Here is a 14,070-nt window from a genome sequence, read left to right as displayed (position 1 = left end):
GAACACGAGCGAACTAATTCTGATTGCGCTTGTGAGCAAAGAGATTGCAGCCGCTGGGGCATGGGTCTTCCGCAGTCCTACCAGTTGTATTCAGAATTTGTTCCCAAAATCTTAGCCCTTAGGACTTGTTTATGAGAAGAACGGAAAACTTAGAGAATGTTTGCAAATATAACACAGGAAGTTTTTTGCAAATGCACTTGTATCATTCATGTCAGCCCCCAAATGAGGTATGGCCCCTTGCGATTTGCAGGGGTCGAAAGACACTATGGATCGAGGTTTTGAAATGACAAAAACTGATAAGGAAGAGTATGCGCTTATTTAAGGGTAAAAACAATGTAGCTGCTCAATGTTCCAGGCGTTGGTGAAGACCTCACCGTTGATGGTTTTCAACTTGTAGGCGCCCGGGCGAAGTACTTCCACGATGACATAGGGCCCTTCCCAAGGCGGTGAGAGTTTGTGGCGGTCCTTGTTGCTCTGCACAAGGCGAAGGACGAGGTCCCCGATGTTGAAGGCTTGACCTCGTACCCGTTGGCTGTGATACCGTTGCAACGCTTGTTGGTACTTAGCCGAACGGAGGATGGCGATGTCATGGGCTTCATCTAGCTAGTCCATGGCATCTTGGTGAGATGCCTCGGCCCCCTGTTCGTCGTATGCTCTAATTCTTGGTGCTCCATAGTCGAGGTTCGTTCGGAGAACGACCTCAGAACCGTAGACCATGAAGAAGGGTGTGTAGCCGGTGGCCCGGCTAGGAGTTGTCCTTAGGCTCCAAAGCACGGCTGGGAGCTCAGCGAGCCAGCACGCGCCAAACTTGTTCAACCGATTGAAAATTCTAGACTTGAGGCCTTGAAGGAGCATGCCGTTTGTGCGCTCCACCTGCCCGTTCGTCCGGGGGTGCACGACGGCTGCCCAATCGATCCAGATGTGTTGTTCATCGTAGAATCAAATGGATTTCCTACCGGTGAACTGTGTGCCGTTGTCTATGATGATGGAGTTCGGTACTCCAAAGCGATGGATGATGTCGAGGAAGAATAGCACAGCTTGCTCAGATTTGATCGTGGATATTGGTCGAGCTTCAATCCATTTTGTAAACTTGTCTATGGTGACAAGTAGGTGGGTGAAGCCCTCGGGCGCCTTTTTGAGTGGCCCAACCAGGTCGAGCCCCCAGACCATGAAGGGCCACGTGATGGGGATCGTCTGGAGTGCCTAGGCCGGGAGGTGAGTTTGCCGAGCGTAGTACTGACACCCTTTGCAGGTGCGTACAATTTGCTCGGCATCGACTACTGTGGTGGGCCAGTAGAAACCTTGTTGGAATGCATTCCCAACCAAGGTTCTTGGTGCGGCATGATGACCGTAGACTCCACCGTGGATATCGCCCAGCAGGAGTTCTCCCTGTTCGCCAGGGATACAGAGCTGTAGGATCCTGATGTGACTCCGTTTGTAGAGTTTGCCCTCTACAAGAACGAAGGACTTGGTGCGACGTGCAAGCCATCAGGCTTCCGTCTTGTCCGCTGGTAGTATGTCATGGAGGAGGTAGTCGAGGTAAAGCGTTCTCCAGTTGTCGGGAGGGTCAGACTCCGCTGCTGGGTCCTCTTCAAGTTCCATAACCACGGGGTCGGGCGGAGCAGTCGGTGGATCGGCCCCTGGGGTCAGACTAGATGGGCCATTGTCGGCTTGTTCTGACCCTGTGTAGCATACCGAGGGTTTGTGTTGATCGCTGGAAAAGATGCCTGCCAGGACTGGCTCTCGGCCAGACGCTACTTTCGCGAGTGTGTCGGCTGCTTCGTTGAGGCGCCTTGGGATGTGATTGAGTTTGAGGCCATCGAATCTGTCCTCAAGCCATTGGACTTCTTGACAGTATGCCTCCATCTTGGCGTCATGGCAGCTCGACTCCTTCATGACCTGGTTGACAACTAGTTGGGAGTCACCCCTAATGTCAAGGCATCGGATGCCCAGCTTGATGGCGATTCGTAGGCCATTGATGAGCGCTTCGTATTCTGCAGTATTGTTTGATGAGGGAAAATGGAGCCAAACCATGTACCTCATGCAGACCCCGAGGGGGGATATGAAGACTAGTCCCACGCCGGCGCCTTTCTTCATCAGTGATCCGTCAAAGTACATTGTCCAGTACTCTTGATCGATGACTGGTGGTGGCATCTGGATCTCGGTCCACTCCGCGATGAAGTTAGCCAGTACCTGAGATTTGATCACTGTTCAGGGGGCATAAGAAATGCCCTGATCCATCAGCTCGAGTGCCCACTTTGCGGTTCTTCCCATAGCGTCCTGGCTATGGACAACCTCGCCGAGGGGGAACAATGTCACTACTGTCATAGGGTGTGACTCAAAGTAGTGGCGTAGCTTCCTCTTGGTGATGAGGACGGTGTATAGGAGTTTCTGGATCTAGGAGTAGCGGGTTTTGGAGTCAGATAATACCTCACTGATGAAATATACAGGGTGCTACACTCTGAAGGCGTGTCCCTCTTCCTCTCGCTCTACCACTAAGGTGGAGCTGACCACTTGGGTGGTGGCCGATATATACAGTAGGAGGGATTCTCCGTTGCATGGAGGAACTAGGACCGGCGATTTAGTTAAAAATTGCTTAACCATGTCAAGCGCCTCCTGAGCCTCGGCTGTCCACTCGAAGTGGTCAGATTTCTTCAGGAGTCAATAAAGGGGGAGTCCTCATTTGCCAAGGCACAAAATGAATCGGCTAAGGGCGGCAAGTGAAAGGTCCTAATGGCTAGAGGGGGGGTGAATAGCCTAATAAAAATTTCTACAACACCACTTAACCAAATGGTTAGACAATTATGAGGCGAAGCGAGTGTTGCGCTAGCCTACTAAAAATGCAAGCCACCTACCACAATTCTAGTTTAGATAGTGTCAATTCACACAAGAGCAATGACACTACCCTATGTTAGTGTGCTCTCAAAGGCTAACTAAAGAGCCACACCAACCAAGCATGCAAGCTCTCACAACTAGCTACACTAAAGAGCTTGTCAACTAGTTTGCGGTAAAGTAAAGAGAGTGATTTAGAGGGTTATACCGCCGTGTAGATGAATGAACCAATCAATCACGAAGATGAATAACAATGATGACCAATCACCTCGGAATCAATGATGAAGACAATGATTTTTTTTTACCGAGGTTCACTTGCTTGCCGGCAAGCTAGTCCTCGTTGTGGCGATTCACTCACTTGGAGGTTCACGCGCTAATTGGCTTCACACGCCAAACCCTCAATAGGGTGCCGCACAACCAACACAAGATGAGGATCACACAAGCCACGAGCAATCCACTAGAGTACCTTTTGGCGCTCCGCCGGGGAAAGGTCAAGAACCCCTCACAATCACCACGATCGGAGCCGGAGACAATCACCACCTCCGCTCGACGATCCTCGCTGCTCCAAGCCGTCTAGGTGGCGGCAACCACCAAGAGTAACAAGAGAAATCCGTAGCAAAACACGAACACCAAGTGCCTCTAGATGCAATCACTCAAGCAATGCACTTGGATCACTCCCAATCTCACTATGATGGTGAATCAATGATGTAGATGAGTGGGAGTCCTTTGGCTAGGCTCACAAGGTTGCTATGTCAATGAAAATGTGCAAGAGCTGTCCCTTGAGCCGGCCATGGGGCTATAAATAGAGCCCCCATCAAATAGAGCCGTTATACCCCTTCACTAGGCAAAACGCGTTCTGACCGGACGCTCCAGTCGTGTTGACCGGACGCTGGACCCCAGCGTCCGGTCGCTCGCAGACGACCACGTGTCCTGATTCCAACGGTCACTTGACCTGACCGGACGCTCCGGTATAAACTGACCGGACGCTGAAGGCCCAGCGTCCGGTCGTTTCCAGTAAGCTCCCGAGCATGACCGGACGCGTCCGGTCGAATGCGATCGGACGCAGCCAGCGTCCGGTCACATTCCAGCTACTGTGTCACCGTACGTCAGCGCGACCGGACGCAGCCTGCCAGCGTCCGGTGCATTCAGATCTAGCGTCCGGTCAGTTGACCGACGCTGGCATCTTTGCGACCAACTCGTTTTCACTTCTAACTTCTTCACCCTTGCTCCAATGAGCCAATCACCAAGAATTTTGCATCCGGCGCAATAGAAAATAGACATTTCATTTTTCAAAAAGCGCCGAATCCCGCCTCGCAAGCTCGGCGGGAGGGAGAGAGGGACCCAAACCCATCTCAACCCTGCACACACCTTGTGCACAAGTGTTAGCAAATATTCACAAATATTTTCAAGGGTGTTAGCACTCCACTAGACCCTAAATGCATATGCAATGAGTTAGAGCATCTAGTGGCACTTTGATAACCGCATTCCGATACGAGTTTCACCCCTCTCAATAGTACGGCTATCAAACCTAAATGTGATCACACTCTCTAAGTGTCTTGATCACCAAAACAAAATGGCTCCTATGGTTTATACCTTTGCCTTGAGCTTTTTGTTTTTCTCTTTCTTCTCTTCAAGTTTAAGCCCTTGATCATCTCCATGCTATCACCATTGTCATGCTATGATCTTCATTAGCTTCTTCTACTTGAAGTGTGCTACCTATGTCATGATCACTTGATAAACTAGGTTAGCACTTAGGGTTTCATCAATTCACCAAAACCAAACTAGAGCTTTCAGCAAGGCACCCTATGATCCGCTGAACCCCCTTTATGTTTTGAATTGGGCCCATCCTTGTGATGGCTAATATCTTCTCCGGGTTGGCTTCGATGCCACGCTCAGAGACGATGAAGCCGAGCAGCATGCCCCTCAGGACCCCGAAAACGCATTTTTCGGGATTGAGTTTGATGCCGTTTGCCCGGAGTTTCGCAAAGGTTTGTTCAAGGTCGGCGACAAGGTGGTCAGCTCGCTTGGACTTGACTACGATGTCATCGACATAGGCCTCAACGGTTCGCCCGATGAGGTCTCCGAAGCAATTGAGCATACAGCGCTGGTAAGTTGCCCCAGCATTCTTCAGACCGAACGGCATTGAAATGTAGCAAAACGATCCGAAGGGGGTGATAAAAGATGTCGCGAGCTGGTCGGACGCTTTCATCGTGATTTGGTGGTAGCCGGAGTATGTGTCAAGGAAGCAGAGGGTTTCGCACCCTGAGGTGGAATCGACTATTTGGTCTATTCGTGGCAGAGGAAACAGATCCTTTGGGCACAGCTTGTTGAGGCCTGTGTAATCGACACACATTCTCCATTTTCCGCTCTTTTTTCGCACAAGAATGGGATTTGCTAACCACTCTGGGTGGTATACTTCCCTAAGGAATCCTGCGGCCAACAGTTTGGCTATCTCCTTGCCGATGGCCCTGTGTTTCTCCTCGTCGAAGCGGCGCAGGCGTTGCTTCACTGGCTTGGAGCCCGGGTGAATTTTTAAGGTATGCTCGGCGACCTCCCTCGGGATGCCCGGCATATCCAAGGGTTTCCATGCAAAGATGTCTTTGTTATCGCAGAGGAAGTCGACGAGCGCGCTTTCCTATTTGGAGGAGAGCGCGGTCCCGATACGGACTTTCTTGCCCTCAGAGTTGCTGGGGTCCAAGAGGACCTCCTTGGGTCCTTCCTCCGATTTGAACGACCCGGACGACCTCTTTGCGTCGGGTGCCTCTTCAATGACCTCCTCCCTAAGGGTGGCGAGCTCTTCAGAGGCGATGACTGCGGATGCGTGTCCGCAGCATTCGACTTCGCACTCGTAAGCGCGCTGGAAGGAGGTGCCGATGGTGATGACCCCGCAGGGGCCCAGCATCTTCAGCTTAAGGTATGTATAATTGGGGATGGCCATGAACTTCGCATAGCATGGTCATCCCAGGATGGCATGGAAAGTCCCCAGGAACCCCACTACGTCGAAGGTGAGGGTCTCAGTCCGGTAATTGGACTGATCCCCAAAAGTGACGGGCAGATCAATCTACCCCAGTGGCACGGCTTGCCTACTAGGCATGATGCCATGGAAAGGCGCTCGGATGGGATGGAGGTTTGTTTAGTCGATGCCCATCTCATCGAGCATCTTGGCGTACATGATGTTGAGGCCGCTGCCTCCGTCCATTAGTACTTTCGTGAGCCGCTTTGGACCGACGATCGGATCGACGACAAGCGGGTACCTTCCTGGGTGTGGGATGGCATCCGGATGGTCGGTCTGGTCGAAGGTTATGGTGAATTCCGACCATCGGAGGAAGGCAGGCGTGGTCAGTCCAGCTGTATAGACTTTGCAGCGCACGACCTTCTAGCGACGCTTGGAGTCGTAGGCCGTTGATCCTCCGAAGATCATGAGGGCGCCGGTCGGCATTGGGAAGGCATCGTCCTTCTCCTCTGCGTCGTCTGTGGTGGGAACAGGTTCCTTCCCCTACTCCCCTTTATTAAGGCCCCCAGACAAGTATTTGCGCATGAGGCCGCAATCCTTGTATAGATGCTTGGCCGGGAAGGCATGGTTTGGGCATGGCCCCTAGAGCATTTTCTCGAAGTGGTTCGGAGTGCCCTCCGCGGGCTTTAGGCCACCTTTGCGGTCGGCAGTGGCCACGAGCGAGTTGTTGCGCCGTTGCTTCTGATTTTTCCTTTTGGCAGGACGGTCGAAGGCGCCTTCGCCGGCGTCCTCGTCCCGCCTCATCTTTCCATCGAAGCGATCGAAGATGGCTTCGACCGCCTCCTCTCCAGAGGCATGACTGGTGGCGATGTCCAGGAGTTCCTTGGTAGTCCATGGGCCCCTGCGTCCTAGCTTGTGGACCAGGGATTCGCATGTTGTCCCGGATAGGAAGGCTCCTATCACGTTGGCGTCAGCGATGTTAGGGAGCTCGTTGCACTACCGAGAGAAGCGCCGGATGTACCCGTGGAGGGTTTCATTGGCCTTCTGGCGGCAGTTCTTGAGGTCCCATGGGTTTCCAGGGCATTTGTACATGCCCTGGAAGTTGCCCATGAAGATCTATGTCAGATCCACCCAACTTTGAATGGCGTTGGACGGAAGGTGCTCCAGCCATGCTCGCGCTGAATCAGCCAAGAACAGCGGGAGATTGCGAATAATGAAATCATCATCACTCGCACCACTGGCCTGACATGCAAGCCGATAGTCTTTGAGCCAAAGCCCGGGATTTGTTTCACCATAATATTTAGGGATGTTGGTAGGTGGTCGATACCTTAGGGGGAATGCAGCGTTGAGGATGTGTCGGCCGAAGGCCTAAGGACCTGGCAGGCCGAGGCTCGGGCTTCGGTCCTCATTGCTGTCGTAGCGTCTACCACGTCGAGGATGGTAGCCATGGCGTGCTGCTTCTCCGTCGTCGCCGTGGGCATGTTTCCGAGCATTGATGATGCTGCATACGTCGCGGTCATGGCTGAGGCATTGATGCACTGGGACGGCGGAGGGCTGCCTGCCGCCTGGCGGTGTTTGGTGAATAGACGCGTCCTTGGTGGGACGCACTAAGGGCGTGCGCTGGCTAGTGTCGAGTTTGCATCGTCGAGACAACGAACTTTCCGCCTGCTGCGCCGCCGCACACTTGAGCAACGTGTGAATTTCTCGGCGGGACGATGATCCTCGGACGTCGTGGCCTCCGGAAGGCCGTGCAGCAAGGTGGTTGCTGCGGTGATGTTTTGGCTTGCTCGGGCAAAGTGAGGAAGGGTCCCATCGTCGGTGAGGATCCTTTGGTGTACGGTGCGGGCCATGGCGCACGCGCGCCCCCCGTCTCTACGACATTTAATCTCGCGATTGATGTCCGCGTACTCCCAGATAAGCCCTTGCCCGGCCTCATCGATCTCTTGCTAATGGGCCCTCAGCTGCTCCATCCTTAGGCGAGATGGGGTTGTCGTCTCTTCCCCGAATCTGCCGTTAGGGTTGTTTGTCGGGGTAACCTCTTCCTCAGAGACACTTTCGACGTGCCCCTCGGGGGTCTGTGCCATGAAGCATTCCCAGGAAGGGTGGTGGCTCCCCCTACTGGAGTCTGAGCTGGAGAGCGATCCTAGCTCCTCGTTGAGGAGCCCGTAGAGAGTCTCCGTATCATGCTCAATCACCCCCCATGAACTCGATGTCCGTGGGTGACTGAACCAAACGTAGTGCCAGAAGGCGACCAGCGGTCGCCGCAGCATTGCGGAGACCGAACGGAAACGCTGTCGGGGCGCTCTATACGGGGCCTTCCGGAAACAGGACGACGTTGCGCGAGGCCTCCCTGGATAACTGGGGTCCAAGGGAATTGCCCGGCGGGCCCTCAAGCCTCAGACGGCTGAGGTTGATGGAAGAGAGAGACTGGGCGGCTGTGTGAGTCAGCGCCAGTTCTCCTCCTAGTGTGACGATGAAATCTAGGTCACCGAAACGCACATGTGCGCCCGGGGCCCAGCTGATTGCGTGGGTGGCCATCCGAGGCCTGATCCTGGCGTGCCAACTGTCGGTGTTTCGTACAAGCACCGGCAAGTAAATTTGTAGTAATGCGCGTTAGGCTCGGATGGTGCGCTAAAGGACACAAGATTTATACTGGTTCAGGCTGAAAATCCCTACGTCCAGTTTGTTGCTGCTCGTGTTATTAGCACCGTGAACGGTTCGTAGTAGGGGATACAAATGATCGAGAGAGGGACGGGTCCCAAGTCTCTGATGGAAGGGTCAAAAGAAGACCAAGAGCTTGGTAGCAACTTGACTGTATGTGTGTCTCGTGTTGTTTTTTGTCCGTCTCATTTGAAGGAAGCACATCCCCTTTTATAGATGAAGGGGCTGGCTTTACAAGGGTGAGGGCTTTAGAATGCGTACTCTACCTAGTCTTGTGGCTCACGTCTACCCAACCTGGTTTCTCATTCTGATGAGTGCGAAGGATGATAAGCGCCTACAATACTATTGACGCCCCTATAGAATGTCAAGATGTTTGCAGAATACTGCCCTGCGCAAGGTATGGGCTGCAGTACAGTGGTTTTGACTTATGAACCTTGCCTAGCCTTGCTCCACACGCCTTCTGGCTCCTATGAGTCTCTGTCGGAGGGACGCAGGGTCGGGGTCCGGAGTAGCGCTGTGGGCAAGGTCCTTTGATTTGGTGGACCCGAGGGGTCGGGAAGCGGGCGCCGCTCTCTTGGGTCCGTAACGTGGCGACGACATGTCCATCCTTCGTGGAGATCGCAAATCCTTTTCTAGAGTGTAGTGGTTGTCGTACATCTTCGTCGGGTTCCGTGTCCCAGAGCTGAAGGCGGCGCCTACAACTCTATAGGGCGAGGAGCACGTTCCTGCAATACCTTTTGGGCTCTGCGGCGCCCGGAAGGGTCTAAAGCACCCGTCTAGTCATTCCCTGGCAGTACCTTTCCTGCCGGGGCGCAGGGTATGGTCCTTGAGGCCGTGGTTGACCCGAACGTCTTGTCTTGCTCTGTGCCCATGATCATGAGGGAACGAAGGAGAAGTTATTAGGTAAGACGAAACCAGTCTTTGGACATCGAACGGGGCGAGGTTCGTCCTCGGTCGTCGGGCGAGACAGAGTCCAGTCCTTATCCCTTGGGCGTGACCGAGCCCACCCCCCGAGGGTCGGGCGAGGCGGAGTTGTCCCGAAGGCGTCGGGCGGAATGGAGGCCCGCCCTTAGCCCTCGGGCGAGGCGAGGCTGACCCAAAGACGTCGGGTGAAGCGGAGACTAGCCCTTAGCCCTCGGGCGAGGAGGGGCAAACCTAAAGGCGTCAGGCGAGGCGGAGACTAGCCCTTAGCCCTCGGGCGAGGCGGGGCTAGCCTAAAGGCGTCGGGCGAGACGGAACCAAACTTCCGTCATTCGGGCAAGGAACGTAGCGGCGCCCTTGTCTGTCCAGAAGTTTTTAACGTTCGATGGTTGTTGGTTCCACCTCCTGAGGTACCCTAGTATTAAGTCCCTGACAAGCTCGTTATCATAACGAGCCGAGCCAGCCACGAGCCGAGCGAGTTAACGAGCTTCGAGTTTTACGTCCAGCCGTACCCACGGCCATGTTTGATTGTTTACGGGTTTTTTTGTTTAGATTTACACAAATTTCATTTAAATTATAGTGGATACCGGTCTGAATTTTCTAAATTTCGTCTATTTGAGCGTGCGCTCCGAAAATTTTCCCCAAAAAAGTTCCAGAACCTTGATCCATAGCATGCAGAACACATTCTGCCGTCTTATATTTTTGTAAAATCTATCGTGTACTACATATACTAGAGGCGACGTGGCCAAATCAACGAGAAAGAAAATCGATCAGCAAAGCAGATGTGGATTCCGCTGTGCCCTGTCGGAGCCAAAAGCACTGGCCACGCTGCAACGAGGTCGCGCACTACCAAACGGTCAAATGATGCTGTTGACAAAAGCTCTAAATGAAGCCCTGAAACCGCAGTAAAAAAATTACTGAGGTAAAATGCCCGTTTTCTTTCCATTTGCAGCCGCGCCTTTGGCAAACATTAACAACATTTTACGATGCACGAGTAAGTCTGTGAAGGTGAAACCGACCATGGATCGATGACATGACATTGCCACAGCCTTAAATAAAGACATACTAGTTCGTCCAGAAGTCTTCACGGCTACCTCTATAAATGTGGGCAAACCGAGGTGCGAAGGCAGCACGGCAAGCAGCTCATCGCGGGGAGCAGTGGAGAGCGGAGGTGTACCCGTGTAGGCACTCGATCAGTCGATCAGCGCTGGCCCATGGCGTGTAGGACGCTGGAGCTGACGCTGGTCTCCGCGAGGGACCTCCGTGCCGTCAACCTCGTCTCCAAGATGGAGGTCTACGCGGTGGCATACCTAGCCGGCGACCCGCGGGCGCGGCAGCGCATCCCCACCGACCGCGCGGGCGGCCGCGACCCCACCTGGAACGCCACCGTCCTCCTCACCGTCCCGGCGTCGGGCACCGGGAGCGGCGCCGTCCGCGTCGTGCTGCGCACGGAGCGCGCGCTCGGCGGCGACCGCGACGTCGGCGAGGTGCTCCTCCCGCTCCCCGACGTCCTTGCTGGGGCTGGGGACACGCCCACGGACGCCACGGTCGCCTGCTTCCCGGTCCGCAGGATCGGCTCAAGCAAGCCCCAAGGCGTGCTTAATCTCTCTTACAAGCTCGGCGGTGTCGTCCACCCTGACCACCTTGCCGCCCGGACCGAGGGGGGACCCCCGCCGGTGCAGGCAGGCGATCAGAGTACGACGATGGCGTACTTGGCTGCCGCGGCGACGGCGTACTCGGCTGCGCGGCCGCCACAGTGCTTGGCGCCTAGTACACCATACGCAGCGGCGTGTGTGGGTGCGAGTGCGACATCGATAAGCATGCGGAGCAGCCGGTGGAAGCTGCTTAATTAGCCGCTTGAATGACGAGTGCTGTGGTTGTTTACTTCATGTTCACCGATTGATGCATGTCGTGCAATATGGAATTAATGCAGGATTATTGATGTATTGATAAGTAAAAAGCCATGGTAAATCTTCGGGCCGGACCTTCCTTTTAGTTCATCATACAAGCTATTATTGGCCATGTATGCCAGAACAACACCAATGGTCAAAATTTTGTAACTTATTAGCCACAAGAACGTGCAGCTGCATAGGCCAAAATCACGTCTGTTCATGTACATACAGACAGAAACAAATCCGGAAATTGTACTGCATATATAGTTTCCTCCATGGGCATTTTGGTGAACACACGCCACTACGCCAGCAAAGCACCATGTTTGATTCATCCGTCACCCTTGCGATTGGTCGGCAGTTCTGATGAGGAGCTGAACCAGCTCCAGTGGCTGCGAGAGCATAGCCATGTGGTCGGCTCCGGTGATCTCTCTGACCTCGACGCCGGGGCTCTGTGCCACCATGCGGCGCTGGAACTCCGCCGGGATGCCGCGGTCTTCCTCCACCGCGATGAACACGCGCCTCGCCGATCCGTACCCCTCCTCCGTGAGCAGCTTCTCGTCCCTCATCACCACCTCATCTGGGTTGCCTGTGGTGAATGCGTTCGCCGGCTTGATAAGCATCAGACCCAGAGTCAAGTCCTACAAGCAAAGAGAAGTTTTTTTTTCCTTTTGTTTATGGTTCCAAGAAAAGGTAAAACAGCAGCAGCAAGGTTACAGATGGAGATTATGCCCATTATTATGTCTTTTATTAATTAAGTTGCTCATATAGTATGTTCCAAACAGCAGCAACGTTAATTAGGGTGTTACCTCCGGTGGACTCAGTTGGTAAAGCCTTTGGGCTATAAAGTTGGGCCCAAAGATAAATGGCTTGCCCTTGATCTCGGGATTCTCTTGTTGGAGCTCCTTTGAGTCCAGGAAGAAGTCCGGCCCAACAAATGCTAATAACTGAGAACAGTGTGAAAGCATAAGAGCATCTCCAACAATGCTACCTAAATCATGCTACCTAAACCAGAATACATACTTCTCTTTTTAGGTAGCCACATATTTTGATACTATCCATATTTTACTCTCGTTTCCAGCAATACTACCTAAAACAAAGTATGACATGTAGGACCCACATGTTATCTTCTTCTCTAGCTCGCTACAGAGGAACTCGGCCATCGGTCATTGACGGAGGGAACGAGGGTGCGCCCCTGTGGAGAACGAGCAGCCGGATGGGGAGGAAAAGGAGGAGCCGCCGCTGCCGCTGGGAAGAAGCGCCGCTAGGCGGCCAGGAATAGCGACGCCGCTGCTGGGGAAGACGTTGCGGAGGAGAATTCGCCGCGCTAGGAGCCGCGGCCGCGCTGGGAGACGCGCCTGGCTCTAGTCGAGGCGGCGAGATCCACTCGTGCTGGGAGCCACGGTGGAGGAGCCCACGCTGGGAGTCGCGGCGGTGAGATCCACCGTGTCCTCGCAGGAGAAGGCGCTGCATCCTCACGGGAGAAGGTTGTCGCGTCAGGGAGTTTTGGCCGCAGAGGAGGAGAGCCGGCGGTGACGAAGACTGCGCGGAGGAGGAAGAACATGCGCGCATGTGCGAACAGAAATTTGGGTAGTCTGGTTTGGCCCAACAGAGTGGGAGGAGAGATTTGGGTAGCCAACAAATTTGTGGGGCATAGTAGGTAGTCTGCTGGAGTTGGGTTTTTTTTTTTTTTTGGCTCTCACTAACTAAATTGGGGATAGGTAGTGGGAGAGGTAGTATTGCTGGAGATGCTCTAATCAAATAGCGGTAGCTATCACCGTATGCACACTACACTTATAGACTTAATTAATACTCTCTTCGTTACAAATTATAAATCATTCTAAGAATTTTGAAAGAATCGATGTATCTTAAGTTTGACTAAAATTATAGAGAAAAATTATAAAGATTTATAATAATCAAATAGATATACTATAAAAATATAATTAATAAAAATCTAATGATACTTAATTAATATCATAAATATTATTATCTTATCCTATAAATTTACTTAAACTTGAGATCCTTTAACTCTCTAAGATTCTTAGAGTAACTTGTAATTTAGGACGGAGAGAGGACTCAACCATTGATTCATTGAACGTTCGCGTACCTCGTCACTGGTGGCAGCCATAGGACGTCCGACGGCCGGCATGGCGCGGTCACGAACACCGCCGCGGCGACCTTGTGCGGGAACCTCGCCACGGCGAGCGCGACGCTGTACCCACCGTGGCTGTGCGCGACGAGCACGACCTGCTCCCCGGGCGGCAGCGCGGCCATCGCGTCGAGCAACGGCCGCGAGTACTCCTCGAAAGTGCGCACATCGTCGAGACGCGTTGGGTGCGCGCCGCAGCCGGCCATGTCGAGCGCCGTGGCGCGGTGGCCGGCGCACCGCAGCGCCGTGGCCGCCTTGTACCAGCACCACGCGCCGTGGCACATCCCGTGCACCAGCATGAAGTGGTGACGCCGCTGCTTATTGGTCTCCGAGGCGGCCATTGGCGTGCGGGGTCCTTGGCTTCCACCTTGCAGTTGCAGCGCGCAGATGTAATGAAATATTGCTTGTTCCGATCGAGGACTAGATACGCTGACACTGACAGCGACCAAGGATTCGGTTTGTATGCCAGATTGCCAGTCGTTTTCACGTGATTCGTGTGCTAAGCTATGCATTGGTTGAGTGGTGCGGTTGCATATTCACGCTAAATCCATCTCTTTTATAAAACTAATCATCACTACATGTTCTATCTCTACATACAAGACATCCACATTATCTTTCAATAATAATTATGTCATGCCACTAATATTCAACCTCTTAATGCAAGC

At 53.4% G+C, this 14,070-nt stretch overlaps 1 protein-coding gene and 1 pseudogene across 1 annotated transcript; one reads left to right on the top strand and one right to left on the bottom strand.

The window, feature by feature from the left end:
* The first annotated feature begins 10,521 nt into the window (after positions 1–10,521).
* LOC136514122 (protein SRC2-like) lies at positions 10,522–11,515 on the top strand. Its single transcript, XM_066508107.1, has one exon. The coding sequence runs from the start codon at positions 10,582–10,584 to the stop codon at positions 11,218–11,220; it is 639 nt and encodes a 212-aa protein (XP_066364204.1). The 5' UTR covers positions 10,522–10,581; the 3' UTR covers positions 11,221–11,515.
* Positions 11,516–11,560: 45 nt separating this feature from the next.
* On the bottom strand, positions 11,561–13,746 carry LOC136514121 (probable esterase PIR7A; annotated as a pseudogene).
* Between the last annotated feature and the right edge of the window lie 324 nt (positions 13,747–14,070).

This window comes from Miscanthus floridulus, chromosome 16 (assembly GCF_019320115.1).
Source record: "Miscanthus floridulus cultivar M001 chromosome 16, ASM1932011v1, whole genome shotgun sequence".
NCBI classification, from domain to species: domain Eukaryota; kingdom Viridiplantae; phylum Streptophyta; class Magnoliopsida; order Poales; family Poaceae; genus Miscanthus; species Miscanthus floridulus.
The sequence above is the reverse complement of the archived record's forward strand: the minus strand, read 5'-3'. Positions and strand labels throughout refer to the sequence as shown.

Coding starts and splice junctions, on each gene's coding strand:
- LOC136514122 (XM_066508107.1), top strand. CDS start 10,582: ATGGCGTGTAGGACGCTGGAGCTGACGCTGGTCTCCGCGAGGGACCTC.